This window comes from Chiloscyllium plagiosum, unplaced genomic scaffold (assembly GCF_037043375.1).
Source record: "Chiloscyllium plagiosum isolate Xiang-an unplaced genomic scaffold, Cpla_swu_hap1 HiC_scaffold_3, whole genome shotgun sequence".
Classification (NCBI taxonomy): domain Eukaryota; kingdom Metazoa; phylum Chordata; class Chondrichthyes; order Orectolobiformes; family Hemiscylliidae; genus Chiloscyllium; species Chiloscyllium plagiosum.
The window spans coordinates 8,278,581-8,300,942 of NW_028270141.1; the positions used below are offsets into that span (position 1 = coordinate 8,278,581).

A 22,362-nucleotide genomic window follows, 5' to 3' on the forward strand; every position below is an offset into this window, starting at 1 on the left:
GTCATTGATTACATTCAAGAAAAAGATAGAGATATTAGAAGCATTGAGAGATATGGAGATAGTCTGCCGTTACCATATTGAATGGTACAGCTGACTCAAACTTTATTGCTATTCTGTGTCAAGCCAACTTGTATTTAAACGCTGCTATCTGACACTCTGACACTGAAGCAGTTCAGTTTGTGCAGGGATTGATTTCCCTTGTGTTATGGCCACAAATAAGAAGTCTTTTAAGAAACACCAATTTCTTCTTATACTGAAAACAATTACCTAAAAACTCCAACAACTCAGGGCTCGATGCGAGAGTTGTGTCCTTCGCGATGAACCTGAAGATTTCATCAAAAATCACTCTTCTTTCCCTTATATCAGCCTCCGCCACGAATAAAACTTTTCTAGGCATGGGGGGCAATTTTGCCTTTGGATACTGGGTGATCAGCTTTTGATACAAATCATCAATCTCACTGTACTTCTTGGATACCTGAAAAGCAACAAAAAAAAGTCTTTAAGTTTTGTTTTACTTTACAAACATCAACACTAAGCATAACAAAAGGGCCTAGGATTGGCCTCGGAGTAAACCTGTGGCATTTGCAGATGTTTCCTCAACATAACCCGCACTTGCTTTGGATGGAGGCTGTAGAAAAACTGATCTCAGCTTCCTGTGGCTTGAGCTGATTGTCAGACCAAGCAGCGAGGTTGTGACAATTGCTGCCAAACTACACACCTCTCAATGCCACAAGCTGAAGACACTGACCTGCAAGATCAATCTTCTGCTCGAGAACAGAGCGGCACGGTGGCACAGTGGTTAGCACTGCTGCCTCACAGCGCCAGAGACCCGGGTTCAATTCCCGCCTCAGGTGACTGACTGTGTGGAGTTTGCACGTTCTCCCCGTGTCTGCGTGGGTTTCCTCCGGGTGCTCCGGTTTCCTCCCACATCACAAAGATGTGCAGGGTCAGGTGAATTGGCCATACTAGGTTTCGCTTCGGCGGGTCGGTGTGGACTTGTTGGGCCGAAGGGCCTGTTTCTACACTGTAATCTAATCTAATCTAATCTAAACAGGTGAGGTTATAAACTCTTAAAGATAATGGTCCACCAATCAGGCTGCTCTCTGCCATGCCCAGCCTGTGCCAGTCAATGGGACTGAGGAGTGGCAGGCATGAGGAGAGCAGCAGAGGCCATTTATAAAAAAACAAAAAAGTCAATTCAATTCACAATAATTATAACCCTCTGTTCATTTTATGGACGATGTTGTAGGTACTTGAAGGACATCCCTGATTGTCAGCTCTGACAAAACCCAATACAGTTCTGAAATTGATGGTCCCTGTCCCTTTAAAAATGTGAACTGCAGAGGAACCAGTTTTACATGAACTGTAACTTCTGGAAATATTTACCAGGAAAATAGAACAAGTCCATGGGACTTTGATGATGAGTGAGTGCTGTATTAAGCATACTTTAAAAAAAAAAGACTATGGAATAAACTAAAACTCAGAAGGTAAAGTTTGTTGAATGTACAATACAGCAGTATTCTTAATACATGATTTTATTGAAGTGAACTTATAATTTCATTCTATAATATGTGCCTCACGTTGCTGCACATAACCACAGGAGACGGAAGAACACATTGGTACATAACTGCTTTCAATTCAAAACATCATTTTTATACAAAAAGACAAAACAACGTAAATATCATCTACGTTGAGTTACCCAAGTTACTACTGTTCTTTTCCATTAGCAGTTTGTTGTTCCGTCAGTGACTGTATATACGTATTGTATACATTCACCTTAAAAACACATTGGTCTCGAAATGGGAGACACGAGTTTCACTGACAATATTTATTATTTCTTGCAATAGGGTAGCAAGGAAGACAAGCATGAGGCTGGAAGAACACAGCAAGCCAGGCAGCATCAGGAAGTGGAGATGTCAACGTTTCCCGAAGAAGGGTTACACCCGAAACATTGACGTCTACACCTCCTAATGCTGCCTGCCTTGACGTCTTCTTCCAGCCCTCTGCTTATCCACCTTGGATTCCAGCAACTGCAGATTTTTTTTTTGTCACTATAGGGTATTGAGTCTGTTCGGGGCTCTCTTTGGATCAATGCATACTTTTAAGCTTTCTGGGCTGGTTTTACTGCTACTTGCTGCTAATCTATTCTGTAGGATGTCACTCCCTTGATTATTTCCTTCTTTTTCAACTCTTGTCTTTCAGAGTGGCATCGAGAGCAGCTGGGACATTCCTCAGAGATGCTGAATTAATCACCAGCTTCAAGATGATAATCTTCTGGTCAAAACAAAAGGGTGTTTTTCTTTAAAACCTATTCCGCAGTCACTGGCTCAGTGTGCTCTGACATGCTGCAAATCTCTTTTGACACATTGAAGGTTACCAGTCCAAGCTGTAGACTTGTTCCAGATAAGTGGCATCTGCTTGTGGTCTTTAAACAAGCTCCTTATTCATGTTCCTGCTGGGGCTGGCAGAAACATCAGAGTCGAAAAGTGTAGTGCTGGAAAAGCGCAGCAGATCGGGCTGCATCCAAGGAGGAGGAGAGTCGACGTTTTAGGCATAAGCCCTTCATAAGGAATGTGATAGCAGAGACATCTGTCCTCTCAGCATGATTATGGTGCCATCATATGGTCTTCAGGTCACTTTTGAGGGCTTCATTTCAGAGATACTTAGTACTGTTTGTGAAGGCCATGATGTTGCATGGTGCACTAGTATCTAACTGATATTTTACGTTGACCTGATGTTCTCCTTCTGCAGCCCTCAATCCAACAGTTACACCTCAGCTAGTCTCACCTACCAACTTGATTAAACCATACAACAGATTGGCTCAAAGTGGCTTGGCAGATTTTTCAGTCCCAGTGGTAATCCGGACCCAGGGGAAAGAGGGGACTGCAGATGCTGGAGATTAGAGTAGAGAGTATGGTGTTGGAAAAGCACAACAAGTCAGGCAGCGTCCGAGGAGCAGGAGAATCGACGTTTCGGGCATGAGCCCTTCATCAGGAATGAGGCTTGTGGGTCAGGGCTGAGAGATAAATGGGAGGGGGTGGGGTTGGGGGGAGGTAGCTGGGAAAGGGATAAGTGGATGAAGGTGAGGAAGAAGGTGATAGGTCAGAGGGAGCAATGATGGACCGTTCCAAAGGGTGGTGCTGAGTTGGAGGCTTGGCACTGCGATAATGCGGGGGGGAGGGGAAATGAGGAAGCTGTTGTAATCTACACCTACTAGTTCAGCTTCTCAGACATCAACTTGTGTGTAAAATGATTCTGTTTCTTGCAGTGAGAACACTGCGTTGCCTACACTGCACAATAATTTCTTTTGCTTTGCATGATGTCCTCTGCAGTATTTAAATTCTGCCTTTTGCCTGTGATTAGCCTATTGTTTGTCCCTGGAGGATCTGTCAGCATTATCTGGCCCGTTCCGTCATGAATTTGATCTTGCTGATGATTCATATCATCAGTACTTCAGCACATCAGAGAAGGTTGCTCGATGATCCCTGGTATGGAGGGATTATCTTATGAGCAAAGGATAATCATTTGGGGATTCTACTCACTGCAGTTTAGAAGAATGAGAGGTGATCTCATTGAAATATATCGGATTTTCAAAGGGTTTAACAGGATAAATGATGAGAGCATGTTTCCCCTCACGGGAGATTCTAGATCTAGAGGGCAGAGTCTCAGAATAAAGAGGCTCAAATTTAAGACTGAGATAAGGAAGAATATCTTCTGAAGGTTGGGTCTTTGGACCTCCTTGTCACATAGAGCTATGGGGGCAGACTATTTGGATCTATAGAAGGCTCAGAAAGATATATTCTTGTTCAATAGGAAATCAAGGCATATAGGAAAATTGCAGGAAATGGATGTGAGGAATGTTGGATCAGCCATGATCCTATTGGATTGTAGACAGGCTCGAAGGGCTGGACAGGCTTCTCTTGTTCCTATTTCCTTTGGTCTTATTGGACTCCAGACAAAACTGACTTGTGTCATCTATCACAATGACCTACAGCTGCATAATTTTACTGTTCTGTTCTTTTGTAGTTACTTAGGGCCTCCTAAAGAGGGACCCTGTCCAAGTTGAGCAAAGAACCCCAGCGAAGTCAGGTTTACCCACCATGGTGTGAAGGGCAAAATGCTGTGTTTGGCCATCCTCTCCTGACCCTCTTGTTGCCCATCTCTCAATCCCTCCCTTACTGCTCCCTCACCACTGACAGTTTCACATAGGCCAGACATATCATACTTTGTGTGGATTTAGTCTGGGCTTCAATCTCACTGTTACATCCTCCGACAACCTCTGTATTGGCCGATCCCTCACACTCGCCAGCCCCAACCTCAGCTCACATCACACCTGGACTCCATTTCCTCTTTCACAGCCCGAAGGATCACAGACCTTCCTCATAGACTCTTTGGACTACACTGAACCAAGCCATTTGGCTCAACTCTCTGTACCAATTCTGAACTACTCCAAGAACATAGTAATCCAATGCCCTCATAGTCTGACCTTTCTCGCACAATTGATCCCAACATGTCTGTGGTAGAGCTCCTTTTGATCATCCATCAAAACTGTGCACAGCTGCAACTTTGGTGTAAATGGAGAAAAGGGAATGTTCAACAAGACCTGGGTATCCTCGTGCACCAATCACCAAAGTAAACCTGCAGGTGTAGCAGGAGTACAGACTTTTGTATGGTTTATTTTCCACACAAGTCTCATGACACTATGTCAGTGTCCTTCTATTCTACTGTTGTTAGCATTGCCGCCTCACATTGCCAAGGATCTGGGTTCGATTCCCGCCTTGGGCAACTGTCTGTGTGGAGTTTGCACATTCTCCCTGTAGGTGAAAACAATGACTGCAGATGCTGGAAACCAGATTTTGGATTAGTGGTGCTGGAAGAGCACAGCAGTTCAGGCAGCATCCGAGGAGCAGCAATCTGCTTGGGTTTCCTCCGGGTGCTCCAGTTTCCTCCCACAATCCAAAGATTTGCAGGTCAGGTGAATTGGCCAGGCTAAATTGCCCATTATGTAATTAGTCAGAGGGAAATGGGTCTGGGCGGGTTCCACTTTGGAGGGTCAGTGTGGACTTGTTGGGCCAAAGGGCCTGTTTCCACACTGTGGGAATCTAACTAATCTAAATCTAAACCTCCTACTAACTGCATCATTGCCATCTACTTTAGCCACTCATGTGTAGTGGGAGGATTCTCATCACTTTAATTACTGACAAATTAGCTCTTTGCTCTAAGGGTCGCCTTTCCCCAATTCTGGATTCCAGTTTCTCTAAACATACCACAATACTTTGCATTTTTAAAATGTCCCTTTTTAAGGGTTGCAAATTCTTGTTTGTAGGATAGGAGGTCAAATATAGACAGATCAAATAAATCGCACTTCTCAAACTAGCATCTGCCTGCTCAAACCTTCAACTTTAGTGCCATCTCATGGCTTCCTCAAACCATTACATCTGCTATAGGAATGCAGACAGGGCAAAGAATTTAATTTTTAAAAATTATTTACTTGTGAGATGCGGCATGGAGGGCTAGCAAGCATTCATTGCCCATCCCCATTTGCCGAGAGGGTGGTAGCGAGCTGTGTTGTTGAAATGCAGCAGTACTCAGAGTGTAGGGATGCCTACAGTGCTGTTGGGAAAGTTTCAAGATTTTGACCTTGAATGATGAAATAGTTCCTAAGTTAGATTGGTGTGTGGCTTGCAGGTGAACTTGCAGATGGTGCTGCCATAGTCCTTCTGTGATGTGGAGGTGCCAGTGTAGGACTGGGGTGGGCAAAGTTAAAAATCACACGACAGCAGGTTATAGTTTATTTGGAAGTACAAGCTTTCGGAGCGCTGTTCTTTCATCAGGTAGCTATTGGGGCAGGATCACAAAACACAGAAAAGATCACAGCATCATGGAACACTGTTTGTTCAATATATTGAGACAATATATTGAACAAACCTAGATTGCTGTTAAGTCTTTCATCTTTTAGAATGGAGATGCAGGTTTCAGTTCATTAATATGTAAATCCCATCTGGAGATTGAGGCTTAAAAAGTAGTTCTGGGATTTACATGCAAATGAACCGAAACCTGCATCCCCATTCTAAAAGACAAAAAACTTAACAGCAATCTAGGATTTTTTCAATATAATCACATCAGCAGCATGACACCGTGGTCTTTTGCTATAAATTCTGTGTTTTATGATCCTGCTCCACAACCACCTGATGAGGGAGCAATGCTCCGAAATTAGTACTTCCAAATAAATCTGTTGGACTATAACCTGGTATTGTTATTCTAGATGATAAATTTCACAGGTTTGTAAGGCGCTATCGGAAGAATATTGGTGAGGATGTAGCAAGTGCATTTTGTAGATGGTGTACATTACTGCCACCATGTGCTGATGATGAAAGAACTGGATGTGATGCCAATCACGTGGGTGACTTTTTCCTGGATGGTGTCACCTTTGAGTGTTGTTGGAAATGTACTCCCCATTTGCCTGGGTAGGTGTACCCTTGCAGCCTGACCTGGACCTTGTAGACAGTGGGCAGGCTTTGGGGATGATGTGGAGGTGAACTAGTTGCTGCACCATTTCAGCCTCCGACCTTCTCTTTTAGCCACAGTATACAGTTTATTTCAAAAGTAAACACACAATAAAATCAAAAGGAACTGCGGATGCTGGAAATCAGAAAAAAAAAGCATTGCTGGAAGAGCTCAGCAGGTTTAGCATTACCTGTGGAAAGAAATCAGAGTTAATGTTTCGTGTCTCGTGACCCTTCCTCAAAACTGATGCGAGTGAGGAAAATGTTGGTTTTTATGCAGAAGATAGGGTGGGGATTGGGGGGGGGGGCGCGGTGAAGCGAGATATGGAGTAACAATAGGTGGGGATAGAAACCAAAGACAGAGGAGAGCGATTGGACAGACAAAGGAGTGGATAACGATCTGGCTGGGAGGGTGAATAGTTATTAATGGGGACTGTTAGCGACTAATAGCAGTTGCTTCTAACAGCAGACCATGTGATATCAAGGCCTGGTGTGTGGGGGTTGGAAAAAGGTGCCTCAAGCCCCAAGCTGAGGGCTCAATATTGAGACCAAAAGTCTCTAGCATTGCCAAACAAAAAATGGGGTGCTGTTCTTCCAGCTTGTGCTCAGCTTCACTGGAGCACTGCGGCAAGCCTGAGACAGAGATGTTGGCCAGGGAACGGAGTGGTGTGTTAAAGTGGAAGGCAACTGAAAACTCAGGGTCATTTTTTGTGGGCAGAACGTAGGTGTTCTACAAAATGGTCACCCAGTCTAAGCTTCGTTTCTCCAACGTGGAGGAGATCACATTGTGAACAGCGAATGCAATAATAGACGAGGTTGAGTGAAGTGCAGGTAAGGTGCCTGGAAGGAGTGTTTGGACCTTTGGATACTCAGGAGGAAGGAAGCAAATGGACAGGCGTTGGTCCTTGTGCATTTTGAGGCTGTACGACGGATGTTGAGAGTGGAGGAGGAGTGGACCAGGGTGTCCCAGATGGAACGGACCTGGGGAAGGGGGGGGGGGGGGGGGGGGGAAGGGGGAGGAGGGAGGGGGATGTGGGTCTGGTGGTGGCATCCCACTGAAGACAGCAGAAGTGGCAGCAAATGATCTTCTCCATGAGGATGTTGGTGGAATTAGGTGAGGACAAAGGGGGCTCTATCACTGTTGTGATTTCATAAATACATTAAGGACAAAAGGGTAATAGGGAGAGAATAGGGCCCCTTAAAAGATCAGCAAGGCAACCTTCGCAGGAGATGAGGGAGCTACTAAATGAGTATTTTGTATCAGTGTTTACTGCAGAGAAGGACATGGAAGATATAGAATGTGAAGAAATAGATAGTCACATCTTGAAAAATGTCCATATTTCAGAGATGGTAGTGCTGGATGTCTTAAAATGCACAAAAATGGATAAATCCCCAGGAATTATCAGGTATATGCTAGAACTCTGTGGGAAGCTAGGGAAGTGATTGCTGGGCCTCTTATTGAGATATTTGGAACATCGATAGACATCGGTGAGGTGCCTGAAGATTGGAGGTCAGCTAACATGGTGCCACTATTTAAGAAATGTGGTAAGAAAAAGCAGAGAACTATAGACCAGTGAGCCTGACATCAGTGGTGGGCAGGTTATTGGAGGGAATCCTAAGGGACAGGATTTACATGCCTTTTGATAGGCAAGGACTAAATAGGGATAGTCAACATGGCTTTGTGCTTGGAAAATCACATCTCACAAAGTGATTGAGTTTTTTGAAGAAGATTGATGAGGGCAGAGTGGTGGATGTGATCTATATGGACTTCAGTAAGATTTTCGACAAGATTCCCATGGGAGACTGGTTAACAAGGTTAGATCACATAGAATACAAAGAGAACAGGTCATTTTGATACAAAACTGCCTAGAAAGTAGAATATAGAGGATGGTAGGGGAGGGATGCTTTTCAGCTTGAAGGCCTGTGACCAGAGGTGTGCCACAAAGATCAGTGCTGGGTCCACTGCTTTTCATCATTTATATAAATAATCTGGATGTGAACATACGAGGTATAGTTGGTAAGTTTGCAGATGACACGAAAATTGAAGGTGTAGTGGATAGCAAAGGAGGTTACCTCAGAGTACAACAGGATTTTGATCAGATGGGCCAATGGGCTGAGGAGTGGCAGATAGAGTTTATTTTAGATAAATATGAGGTGATGCATTTTGGGGAAGCAAATCTTATTTGGACTTGTACACTTAACAGTAAGGTCCTGGGGAGTGTTGTTGAACAAAGGGACCTTGGAGTGCATGTTCATAGCTCCTTGAAAGTGGAGTCATAGGTAGATAGGATAGTGAAGAAAGCGTTTGGTATGCTTTCCTTTATTGGTCAGAGTATTGAGTACAGGAGTTGGGAGGTCATGTTGTGGCTGTACAGGACATTGGTTAGGCCACTGTTGGAATATTGCATGCAATTCTGGTCTCCTTCCTATCGGAAAGATGTTGTGAAACTTGAAAGGGTTCAAAAAAGATTAACAAGAACGTTGCCAGGGTTAGAGTGTTTGAACTATAGGGAGAGGCTGGGGCTCTTTTCCCTTGAGTGTTGGAGGCTGAGGGGTGACCTCAAAAGTTTATAAAATCATGTGGGGCATGGTAAATAGGCAATGGCTTTTCCCTGGGGTGGGAAGTCCAGATCTGGAGGACATAGGTTTAAGGTGGGAGGGGAAAGATAGAAAAGGGGCAACTTTTTCCTTGCAGAGGGTGGTGTGTGTATGGAATGAGTTGACAGAGGAAGTGGTGGAGGCAGGTACAAATGCAATATTTAAAAGAAGTTTGGATGGGTATATGAACAGGAAGGGTCAGAAGGATATGGGCTAAGTGCTGTCAAATGGAACTAGATTTATTGAGGATATCGGGTCAGCATGGACAAGTTGGACTGAAGGGTCTGTTTATGTGCTGTACATCTCTCTAACGTCGGAGAGGGAAGAGAGGGGCTAATGGTTAAAGTGTGGGAAATCCAGCTGAGGGCCCTGTCAACAACAATGCTGGGAAATCCTCAGTTGAGGAAGAAGGTGGACATTTCAGAGGCCCTTTGTCCAAGTTGGCATCATCAGAACAGATGCGACGGAGACAGAGGAACTGGGAGAATGAAACAAAATCTATACAGGAAGCAGGGTGTCATGGTGGTGTCATCGTTGTAGTGACTAGGTTTTAGAAACGTGAATCAGCTCCCCCTTTTTGTGAATCCCCTATCAGCCAGTCACAACAAATATTGTCATTTCCTTCACAGCACGGATCACATTTCAATGAAAATAACGGGCTCATCAAAATGAGGAACCAATCACAAGGTTATCCTGGGTAACTACTAACCCAGACAAAAAAACCCCCAGACACCAAGCACACACATAATTCAGGGAGCAAATTGAGAAATGAGAGATTGTCAGTACAGGGAGGAAGGGTAAAAGCAATACAGTTTAAAAGTGCTTCGACTTTTTGAGGTGCTGGATTTTGCCCGAGGCCATGGTTGTTTAATGCTTGGCTTGTATCCCCAACATTAGCTGAGTCAGTAGATAACTTTGGAAACAAAATATAGAGCCAGGTAAAGGCCATTCAGCCCACAAGCCTGCTCTGCTATTCAACATGATCCTGGTTGATCAAACTCAGTTCCCTGTTCCTGCTTTCTCCCCATATAATTTGATCCCTTTAATCCTAAAATCCATATCCAAAACTACACTGAATTGCCCAACATGGAAATCTTCAATGTTTTGGCCTCAACAGTTTCCTGTGGCAGAGATTTCCACAGGTTCACTACTCATTTCTTCTCATCTGTGTCCTAGAAGATCATCTCCTTATCCTGTAACCCACTGAGCGAAAGTGATGACTGCAGATGCTGGAGATTAGAGCCAAGAGTGTGGTGCTGAAAAAGCACAGCAGGTCAGGCAGCATCCGAGGAGCAAGAAATCCACATTTCGAGCAAAAGCCCTTCATCAGCCCTTCATCTCTGGCCACTGAAATTATCCTTCCTACAACTACCCTCTCAAATCTAGTTCAAATTTTATAGATTTCTAAGAGACCTCATCATTCTTCTAAAGTCTAGTTAATATAATCGAAATGATCCAGTCTCTCTCCAGATAACAGCCCCACCATCCCAGGAATCAGTCTGGTAAACCATCGCTGCACCCTTTCAATAGTCAGAACATCCTTCCTCAGATAAAGAGGCCAAAGCTGTACACAATACTCCAGGCGTAGTCTTACCAATGCCCTGTATAATTGTGGCAAGACATCCCTATACTTGTTATGAAGGCCAATATACAATTTGCCTTCTCACCACCTGCTGTGCCTACAAATGTTTACTTTCAGCAAATGGTTGCCCTCCAAAATTTGCTTTTTCACTGAGTACTGTCTTCCAACATGAGAAGAAAACAGAGGGAGAGAGGAAGAGAGACTTATACAGAGGCTTCCAAATTCTGCTATTATGAGGCATAATTTCTTCTCTCTGCTCCTCAAAAACAGCTACTGAAATATGATTTGTTTGAATGTCCTAAAATCTGATTTCATTGTCTGTCTAGGCTGGCTAACCGACAGGCAAATCATTCAGAATGATACAAACCTTCAACTGCAGAACAGGCCATTCAGCCCATCACTTCCACACTGACCCTCCAAACAGCATCTCACCCAAACCCACCATATCCCAGTTAAGAATGAACCACACGGTTGTGGATCTGGAGGTCATATGTAGGCCAACCAGGTACAGGCTGTAGTTTCCTTCTTAAAAGACACTTGTGAACCAGATAGATTTTTATGACAATAAAGCCACAGTTCCAAGGTCATTATTTATTCACCTAATTCTATATGTTTAAATCAAATATAAACTATCAGGATTTGAACCCTGGTCCCCCAAAACATTACCTCAGACTCTAGCAATAAAACCAACAGGCCATCACATCCCATACAAATGCTGGTCTAGCCAAATAATGGCCAAACTCCACAAAAGAGTGCACAAACGCAATGCCAATTCACCAGGGGGCTGTCTAGGGACATAGCTTATCTAAACAGGGCTAGAATTCCAGTATTTGATGCACATTGAGCCTACACGCTCTGGTGACTGAATTGTGGGCTGCACCTAGTTCATGCTGGGACATGATAATCTCTGGAACAAAGTGCTCTACATCTAAGAGAGGATAGCTCCAATTCTCACTTGCTTGTCCTATCGAAAATGGTAAGCCTTCTTTCTCAAAGCAAGGTCAAAATCTCAGTCATCACATTGCAATTTGCAGATAAATACTGAGTTCTTTTTTTAATTCTCTATTTTTTAAATCATTCACCCTTTCTCACCATAAATTTTCAAAATGGTGCAAAACAAGTAAACACTTTTGGTATAAAAAGAATATTTCAATAACTTTATGACTTTTTCTACACCAAAAGCACTGCAGTGTAACTCAGTGTATAGTGTCAAAGACATCTCATCAGATTCTATTTTTCTAACAGAATCAATACGCTTTGCCAAGAAAATGGTTACAGGTTTCCAAACACCTTGTTAGGTGGCATAAGTACAGCTATTTTAAACTAATTTTCTCATTAACAGAGTGGAAAATTGCTTTTGATCATTAATTTCATAAGTAGATTCAAATTGTAGAGGATGAGAACCTTTACATTTATAGAAGCAGGCCATTTGGTTCATCAAGTCCACACTGACCTTCTGAAGAGCATCCCCTCCCACCAAATCTCTGCAACCTTGCAATTCCCATGGCTAATCCACCTCTCCTTTGGACTGTGGGAGGAAACCGGAGCACCCAGAGGAAGTCCACGCAGAAATGGGGAGTATGTATGAAACTCCACACACAGTTGCCCAAGGCTGGAGTCGAACCCTTGTCCCTGGCTGTGAGTCAGCAGTGCTAACCACTGAGCCACCATGCTGTCAAATGCATTATAAAAATATTCTTCTTCACTTACCACTAACTGAACAACATCTTTGGGTTTGTGCTTTGCAGACTTGAAGGAGGCCAGTTGAGTGACAACAACAATTTGATACTCCACATGGCCTGACATCAGTTTGCCATGGATCTCCTGGTACTCTGGGACTGCCAAGTCTACTCCAGTGTGCACATTCTGGATTGACCTGAATCAAAAACAAAAATTACAGGAAAAGGATTTGTTACTGAAAGCATTTCAATAAATGAGTCTCTCAAAGGCCTTGTAGCTATCTGACAATCCTACTTAACAAATGTCAATGGTACAGGTCATTCTGCTATAATGTGTGTCTCATCAGCACAAATTGACGATAATGCAATTGATGAATTTTGAACATAGTTTGCATTATCCAAACAAGCTACTGAATGGGTACAGTGATTTTCTATTAGCGGTTTTCCATAGCATGATTTCTATATCACAAGGTTGCAGTGGAACACAATTGTCCTGTTGTAGTAGAACATTTCTGTTACCCAAGTACCATAAAATGGAAATGTGGATAATCCTAGAACATTCTGAATTGAATCACGCTATTTGCATGAATTCCCCAACAGATGATAATGCTGCAATGTTAAACACAGTTGCTACCAAAAGTTAAAAATCACAACACCAGGTTATAGCCCAACAAGTTTAATTGGACTCTAACCTGATGTTGTGTGATTTTTAACTTTGTACACCCCAGTCCAACACAGGCATCTCCGAATCATGATTGCTACCAAAATGTATTCACAGTGTGAGAAAATGTTACTTGATTGAGAAAGCTAGAGCCATGCACCTGATAATTGGTATGACTTCTAAATAACTATCAAGAAACAACAAATGAGATATCTTGAGTCTCTACATTGTTCAATCTGAAATCCATGCTTGAATTAGGTGGCTGTATATTAGATGTCAATATTCTCTGAGTTAACACAATGGTGACAACTGTGTCAAGTCCATTACTGAATGATTCCAGCATTTCTCAAATCAATGCTAAAACCAGTTGTGGGCCCTACCCCTATTTTTACACTGGTATAGCCAGACCATTCAGTAAAAGGCTGCCACAACATCGAGGGATGAAGAACGTAAATGTACTGTAGTTAAGTTTGCAGATAACAAAATTAGGTGGGAAAGCAAGTGGTGAGGATGTCACAGATTTTCCAAAGATATATGGATAGGTTAAATGAGAATAGAGAAATGAATATTATTTAAATTGAGAGAGATATGCAGAAAGGTACAACATAGAGGGATTTGGGAGTCGTGGTCATTAAAACTCTCTCCATTCCCAATATCCTGGTTATTCTCTTCTGAACTATCTTCAGTTTAATAATATCCCTCCTATAAGAGGGCTACCAAAATGCACACAGAACTCCAGAAGAGACCTCACTAACATCCTTTGCAACCTCAACATGATGTCCCAACTCCAATACTCAAAGGTCTGAGTAATGAAGACAAGCATGCCAAACACCTTCTTAACCACCCTGTCTACCTATGGTGCAAATTTCATGTACCCAAACCCCTAGGTATTTCTGTTATACAACATTACCCAGTGCTTTGTAATTAATTGTATAAATCCTCCCCTTGTTTGTTTTGGCAAACACAATATCCCACCTTTATCCAAATTAAACTCCACCTGCCACTCCTCAGCCTACTGATCTAATTGATCAAGGTAACCTTCTTCACTGTCCACTACACCACCCATTTTGGTGTCATCTGCAAAGTTACTAACTATGCCTTCAATATTCTCATTTAAAATCATTTATGTAAGTGGCAAAAGTGGACCCAGTACTGATCCCTGAGGAACACGGCTGGTCACAGGCCTCCGGTCCAAAAAACAACCCTCCACCACCATCCTGTCTCCTACCATAAAGCTAATTTTTTATCCTATTGGCAAGCTCATCCTGAATCCCATGTGATCTAACTTTACTAAATAGTATACGATGCAGAACCTTGTCAAATGCTTTACTAAAGTCCAGGTTAAAAAATGTCTACTGTTCTGCCCTCAGTCTTTCTGGTTCCTTCATTAAAAAACTCAATCGATTTTGAGAGACACTATTCCCTTTGCACAAAACCATGCTGACTATCCTAATCAGTCCTTACCTCCCCAAATACATGTGAATCCTATCTTTCAGGATGTGTCAATTCTATGTATATGTAAATGTGAAAATTCCTACCATTTTTAGAGGAGACAGTAGGCAATCACTGAATAAGTATATCAAAGACTTTAACTATTCTTTTGGTATTTTATTCAATTAGCACAAAATTTGTTTTGCAAGTACCTAGCACCAGCCTTAAATAGTCCTAATTAGAGTATTATCCACCATACAACCTTATCACAATGTGGGTTGCAGTTAGGAAATGTCCCAATTACCCAACCATGATAAGCATTTATATAATCAACAGTACAAGTTGCTACACAACATTCCAATTAAATATGATGCCAAATGTTTCAGTGGGTGATAAGGACAGATAGCTTTGGTGAAAGGTAAAGGATTTAATGAGTATCTTAAAAGGAGTGTGAGATGGACGGGGTTAGAGTGGAAATTCCAGAGCTTAGATCACAAGCAACTGAGGGCATGCAGCCAATGGTGAAGTAAAAACCAAGGACAGATGAAGCCAGACTTGGACCAGTGCAAGTATCTCAGAAGGCTGTGGGGCTGGAGAAGATTACAGCGATGGGGAGATGGGGTAGGTGTAGGCTGTAAGGAAAAATTCAAAAGGAAAAATAAGAAATAGAACTTTAATAAGAGGATGCCGTCAGACTAGGAGCCAATGTAGGTCAGAGTGCAGGGTTGATGGGTGAACAGGACTGTTGTCAGTTAGGATGGGGGCAGGAGAGTTTTGATTGAGGCCAACTTTACAGAAAAGACAGCATAGGAAATGGTCAAGCCGAGAAACAATAAAACCTTATTATTCTACAAATCAAACAGCAATTCATCCTGTTACCAGCAACAGAGAGATTGCACACAGCAAAGAATACTGCTTTTTAAAAAAAAACTTATCATCTCCAGCAGTGAAACGAGCTACTATATTTTATCAGCAACATTATATTTCTTCATTGCAAAACTGAAAAGAAACCACACAGATCGATTTGGCTCCAAAGAACCGAGAGAGAATTGTTCAGGCCCGCAATGCTGTTCAACCTCCATCTTAAAGAACTGGTTAAATAAAGTGTATCCTTGTCTTAAATGCCAGCTGATTTAAAAAGTGCAAAATATTAGACTGAACAACTGCATTTCGAGAGGAGGCAAATGTAAGGTTTTATGTGGACACCCTGGTCCAGCAAATCTCGTGTCCACCTCAGAGTTCAGAGTAAAGACTGAGAGTCCAAGTTTGCTTTTTTAAATCCACTTTTCCAGCTAAACTCTCAGTGTGAACACAGAGTAAGTTGCTCTTGTTTAAAAGATCACCCCCTACTGCACCAGCGTGACATTTTCCAGCCTGTCTTCCCGAGGCCTTCGCGAGAATTACATTTTTTTTTGCGGCTGTCTTCCGCAATGATAACAAAACTGCGCCAGTTAATTCATTTCAGAGATAAGACAAAAGCCAGCCCTCCCTATCCTGCAGGACGTGAACCCCCAAGGTCCGCACTCCAGTTGCTCTGCCCTGAGCCGTGCTTGTAGTTTCTCAAGTGACAATACGGAAATATGTGAGAAACAGCTGAGAGCCCTAGGCAGGGGCAGCCGCGGAGTGAGTGGGACATCTGACACCTCTCTCCCTGTCACACTGTGCTGTGGCTGCAGAAACCTCCCCTACCTGGAAGTGATGAGACCCTCAGGCATGTTTGTGGGAGCTGCCTGCACTCTCAGACTCGCTCACACAGAAAGAAAGAGAGAGAGAGACAGAGAGCTGGGTATCAGCGCAGAGAGACTCTGCGGCTTGTGACAGTCACGGGATTCAGAGAGAGAGAGAGAGAGAGTAGGCAGTGACTATCCCTCCCAGGGTCATACTCCAAACATTGCCCCAACAACTGCAAAAACCCATCGCAGCTCTTTAAACCTCGATCAGAGATACTGATCGCGATCTCTCTGCCTCCCTCCCTCTGTGCCACGCCTGCAGACAATTAAAGCTCAGATTCGATGTTTCCCCGGATCTCCAGCTGATCCTGTTTGTAACAAAATATATTATCAACACGTAGTCGGCAGGATTCGAACCTGCGCGGGGAGACCCCAATGGATTTCTAGTCCATCGCCTTAACCACTCGGCCACGACTACTTGCGTGCATACTTTCTGCTACTGCCAATTCATTCACTTGCTCCTTGTCTGTTTTAAAATCACACAATACCAGGTTATTATCCAATAGTGGTGCCTCTAAACCTGTTGGACTTATAACCTGGTGGTTTATAACTTTGTACACCCCAATCCAACAAGGTGCCTTCAACTCATGACTTTTAAAACGTGTGTGCCACGTATTTTTAAACATAAATTTCATTGGTGTTGGTGAACACTATCTAAAACTAGGTAAAAACAATGACTGCAGATGCTGGAAACCAGGTTCTGGATCAGTGGTGCTGGAAGAGCACAGCAGTTCAGGCACCATCCGAGGAGCAGCGAAATCGACGTTTCGGGCAAAAGCCCTTCATCAGGAATCATCAGAAATCCTGATGAAGGGCTTTTGCCCAAAACGTCGATTTCGCTGCTCCTTGGATCTGCTTGAACTGCTGTGCTCTTCCAGCACCACTAATCCACTATCTAAAACTAACACATGCACCGGCCAAATGTGGATTAGAAGGCTTTTTCTTCCAGACCCTGCTCTGAACTGAACCTCCTGTTCCATTCTGGTCTCTAAATTACTTTTAGTTTTGACAGAATTTTTGCACCGCACCAAGTTCCATTTTAAGGAGGAGAATACTGCAGATGCTGAAAGTCTGAAACCGTAAAATTTTACAGTACAGAAGTAAGCCATTCGACCCATCTGGTATGTACCGGCTCCCAAAAGAGCCACCAGCTAGTCCCTCTCTCCAGCCCTTAAAATTCGTCACTTTCAAATGCATATACATCCAGCTCTCTTTTTAAACCTTCCATGGTATCCGCCTCCACCACTCTCTCAGACAGTGCATTCCAAATCCTAACAACTCTCTGAGTGAAGAGGTTTCTCCTCAACCAAGAACCAAAACATTATCTCTGACCTCTCGCAGATGTTGCCTGACCACTGAGCATTTCGAGCATTTTACTGTCTTTTTGTTTCAAATTTTATGAGGATGCTAGACTCAAATTCCAGAAACATAGGAGCACAGGGAGGCCATTCAGCCCCTCACACCAGCTCTGCCATTCAACATGATCATGGCCTATCATTGAGCTGAACACCCTCATCTTGCACCCCCACTGTATCCTTGATCCTTTTAGCCACAAGAGCATGATCTATCTCCTTCTTGAAAACACATTTTCTGGTCAAATGTGAATGCAGAATACAGGGTTAAAGGCAGGATTCTTGGCAGTGTGGAGGAACAGAGAGATCTTGGCGTCCATGTCCATAGATCCTTCAAAGTTGCCATGTAAGTTGTTAGGGTTGTCAAGAAGGCATATGGTGTGTTGGCTTTTATTAGCAGGGAGATTGAGTTTAAGAGCCCTGCAGGTTATGCTGCAGCTCTGTAAAGCCCTGGTTAGACCACACTTGGAATATTGTGTTCAGTTTTGGTCGCCTCATTATAGGAAGGATGTGGAAGCTGTAGAGAGGGTGCAGAGGAGATTTCCCAGGATGCTGCCTGGACTGGAGGGCATGTCTTATCAAGAAAGACTGAGGGAGCTCGGGCTTTTCTCATTGGAGTGAAAAAGGATGAGAGATGACTTGATAGAGGTGCACAAGATGATGACTTTCTCCCAGGGCAGAAGTGGCTATCACGGGGGAGCAGAATTTTAAGGTGATTAGTGGAAGGTTTAGGGGAGATGTCAAAGGTAGGTTCTTTACACAGAGAGGGGTGGGTGCATGGAATGTACTGCCTGCAGTGGTAGTAGAGTCAGATACATTCGGGACATTTAAGCAACTCTTGGATAGGCACGTAGAAGTCAATACAATGAAGGGTTTGTAGGTTAATCTAATCTTAGAGTAGGATAAAAGGCCAGTACAACATCAAGGGCTGAAGGGCCTGTACCGTGCTGTCCTGTTCTATGTTCTATGTTTTGGGCTCAATGCCTTTCTGTGGTAGTGAATTCCACAGGCTCAACACTCTCTGCTGCCTCACCTTTAGAATTATATGAATATGTTAATACAATAATTTCTGCTGTAACATGGTAGCTCTGTTCTCGTGCAATCCCGTTATAAGAAAATCATGTAACAGCAGCACCATCTAAACTAGTTGGCTTGGCATCACATTATAACCAATACATGCTTTAAATGTTCACTCTATAGAAACAGTGGCACAAATTGGTTAATCGCGTTATAGTGCATTTGCATTAATGAAACACACGTTATAGCAGAATGACCTGTATTGACGTTACTTATTCCCCCCAACAAAATGTATCAGCTTGCACTTTTATATAACTCAAATCAAGCCATTCAGCTCAACCAATTCCCATTGGATTTTATTTTGCACAAAAATCTCTTCCCATCTTTTGTTGGAACACTTCATTCTCCATCATTGAAAGAACAAACCTATTCCTTGAAAAGTCCAAGTCTGGCTGAAATAGAGGAATGAAGAGATCATGGTGTGCATCAAGAAAAGTTGGAGAAAGACGACAGGAAAGGCCAACAAAGAACTTAATTTCAAAGAGAAGATGGTGAGGACTGTGGATGCTGGAGATCAGAGTCGAAAAGTGTGGAGCTGGAAAAGCACAGCAGGTCAGGCACCATCTGAGGAGCAAGAGAATCAACATTTCTGGCATAAGCCTTTCATCAGGAATATCATCCCTTATACCCAAAACGTCGATTCTCCTACTCCTCGGATGCTGCCTGACCTGTTGTGCTTTTCCAGCACCACATCTTTCATCTCTTAATTTCTAAGAGGAGTGGAATTGGAATGTAGGGAGGGTTATCTTAAAATTGTATCAAAACTTGGTCAGACCATACTTAGAAAACTATTTCCAGTACCGGTCACTATATTATGTAAAGCATATGGAGGGACTTGCAAGGTTGCAGTGCATATTAACAAGAATTATATCAGAAATATGTAGGAAAGGAATTATATTAGGAAAAGATTAATAGGCTAGAGCTCTTTTCTCTCCATAAAGAAGGCTGAGAGGTGACCTTAATTGCTTTTCTAGCTTCTCTTTAAATGCCTCTAAACTATTCACTTTGACCACTCCCTGTGGCAGCAGTTTCCACAGTTTTACTACTTTTTAAGTAAACAGTACCCCCCCCCCCCCCCCCCCCCCGATTCCCAATTAGAATTCTTAGCAACTATGTTATATTGATCTTATTATTCTCTTTTTATCTACTGAATCCCAACCTCACACAATTCTAATGATATCTCACACATTGTGTTTCAAGCTAGGAGCTTTGCCCATCCTAAGTATATGAAAGTCACTCAGGCACATGTGGGACAATTAAAAGGATGACTGGAAGTCTCTGTAAGGTAAGTCTCTAACTTTTTCTGAGGAGAAGTTTGAAGCATGAAACTTAAAAAAAATTTACATTAATTTTAGAATTTGGAATAGACCTGTAAAGAACACAGTGTAAAATCTTCTTCAAAGTCGAAAAATAACAGTTGGTAATCTAATGGATCAGAGGGTCATAGAGTCATACAGCACAGAAACAGACCCTTTGGTCCAACTTGTCCACACTGACCAGATATCGCAATCTAATCTAGTCCCATTTACCAGCATTTAGTCCATATCCCTCTAAATCCTTCCTATTATACCCATCCAGATGTTTTTTAAATTTTGTAATTGTACCAGCCTCCATCACTTACAGTGCCAGCTCATTCCATACATGCATCACCTTCTGCATTAAAAAGTTATCCCTCAGGTCCCTTTTAAATCTTTCCCGTCTCCCCATAAACCCATACCCTCTTGCATTCTGGGTAATCCTCCAAGATGGAGGATGGAAAAAATTTCTAGCTGTAACAGGCTGCTCCTTCCTTGAGGTATTTTAGGTGTTGGAGGTGATTTCCTCGAATTCCAGGAGCAGCAATTACTGTTTTATATTGCTGTTGCATTGTTTTGGAACTTTGGAGGAAAAAAGAAGTCAAAATAACCGCAGTTTTGAAAGGGAGAAGAACAGACAAAGGAAGCACATGGTCAGGCTGTGCAGGAGAGAGAGAAAGAAACCCACATTGCAACTGACACAGCAATGAACCTGCACAGTTACTGCCTTTGCTGTTTGAAATCATGTATCGCTGGACATCGGAGTGCATCTGGGAAAATTAACAAACAGTGAAATTCACAATTAATCTTGGAGGAGCCTGTTTGGGAGAGGTCGCAGCACAGAAACAGAGAAGTGAATATTTTAAGTGTGGCCTTACAGTAAGTCTGCACTAATGAGTGGAGTGGGCTCTTTCTTGATTATATGTTATATCGAGAAAGGTCTCTTGATTAAACTTAAAAATATAAGCCATAATAATTAAGTTAGCCTGGAGCACTGTTTTGTAGAGGAATAAGACAGTGCTATTTTCTGGGCCTGTAGATTGAAAGAAGCAAATGTTGCCTTTAGTAGAGTGATGTGTTCTTCTTGTTGGATGTGGGAGTTTAGGGAGAGTTTATGTGTTACTGAGGACTATATTTGCAATAAATGCTGTTGGTTCTGAATCCTATCAGATTGAATGGATCAGTTGGAGAGACAGTTAGAGGCAATGAGGAATTTACAAGAGCAAGGGGATGTGATGGATGGCAGTTATAGGAAGGGAGAAAAGCTGCAGATACAGTCACATAGATGGGTTAACCCCAGGAAAGGTAAGAGAGGTAGGTAGGTAATGCAGGACTCTTCTGTGGCTATCCTCATTTCAAATAAGTATGCTGTTTTGGAAAATGTAGGGGGTGATGGATTGTCAGGGGAATGTAGCATGAACAGCCAAGTTTCTAGTATTGAGACTGGCTCTAATGCAATGAGGGGTTCATAGGGTTCCAAGAGATCGATTGTGTTAGGGGACTCTCTAGTCCGAGGCACAGACAGATGTTTCTGTGGCCAGCAGCAAAAGATCAAAATGGTGTGTTGCCTCCCTGGTGCCAGGATCAAGGATGTCTCAGAGAGGGTGCAGAATGTTCTCAAGAGGGTGAGGGACCAGCAGGAGGTCATTGTACACATTGGAACCAATGACATAGGAAGGGAAAAGGTTGAGATTCTGAAGGGACAATATAGAGAGTTAGACTGGAATTTAAAAAGGAGGTCTTCCAGAAAAGTAATATCTGGATTACTCTCGGTGCTGCGAGCTAGTGAGGGTAGGAATAGGAAGATAGAGCAGATGAATGCATGGCTGAGGAGCTGGTGTATGGGAGAAGGATTCACATTTTTGGATCTTTGGAACCTCTTCTGGGGTAGAAGTGACCTGTACAAGAAGGACGGATTGCACCTGAACTGGAAGGGGACTAATATACTGGCAGGGAGATTTGCTTGAGCTGCTCAGGAGGATTTAAACTAGTAAGGTGGGGGGTTGGGACCCAGGGGGATAGTGAGGAAAGAGATCAATCTGAGACTGGTACAGTTGAGAACAGAAGTGAGTCACGAACAATCAGGGCAGGCAGGGACAAAGCAGAGAGCAAGGTAGGACTGATAGATTAATGCATTTCAATGCAAGATGCCTAACAGGGAAGGCAGATGAGGCCAGGCCATGGTTGGGAACGTGGAACTGGGATATCATAGCAATTACAGAAACATGGCTCAGGGATGGACAGGACTGGCAGCTTAATGTTCCAGGATACAAATGCTACAAGAAGGATAGAAAGGGAGGCAAGAGAGGAGGGGGAGTGATGTTTTTGATAAGGGATAGCATTACATATGTACTAAGCGAGGGTATTCCCGGAAATACCGCAATTTCCCCTCAGACGTGGTCGACGATGCTCTCCACCACATCTCCTCCACTTCCCGCTCCTCCGCCCTTA

At 43.0% G+C, this 22,362-nt stretch overlaps 1 protein-coding gene and 1 non-coding gene across 3 annotated transcripts in view; both read right to left on the minus strand.

The window, feature by feature from the left end:
- The window catches only part of hs1bp3 (HCLS1 binding protein 3), a 64,859-nt gene extending 48,581 nt beyond the window's left edge, over nt 1-16,278 (minus strand). For both annotated transcript variants that reach the window (XM_087977339.1, XM_043676809.2), the window contains exons 1-3: nt 16,147-16,278; nt 12,397-12,562; nt 268-475 (exon numbers count right to left, since the gene is read on the minus strand). In XM_087977339.1, the coding sequence (XP_087833465.1) occupies nt 268-475; nt 12,397-12,562; nt 16,147-16,172 (400 nt within the window). In that variant the 5' untranslated portion in view covers nt 16,173-16,278. The remainder of the gene's footprint in view (nt 1-267; nt 476-12,396; nt 12,563-16,146) is intronic.
- A 245-nt stretch (nt 16,279-16,523) lies between these two features.
- On the minus strand, nt 16,524-16,605 carry trnas-aga (transfer RNA serine (anticodon AGA)). Its single transcript has one exon. It is a non-coding gene; the product is annotated as a tRNA-Ser (tRNA).
- Nucleotides 16,606-22,362: the final 5,757 nt, after the last annotated feature.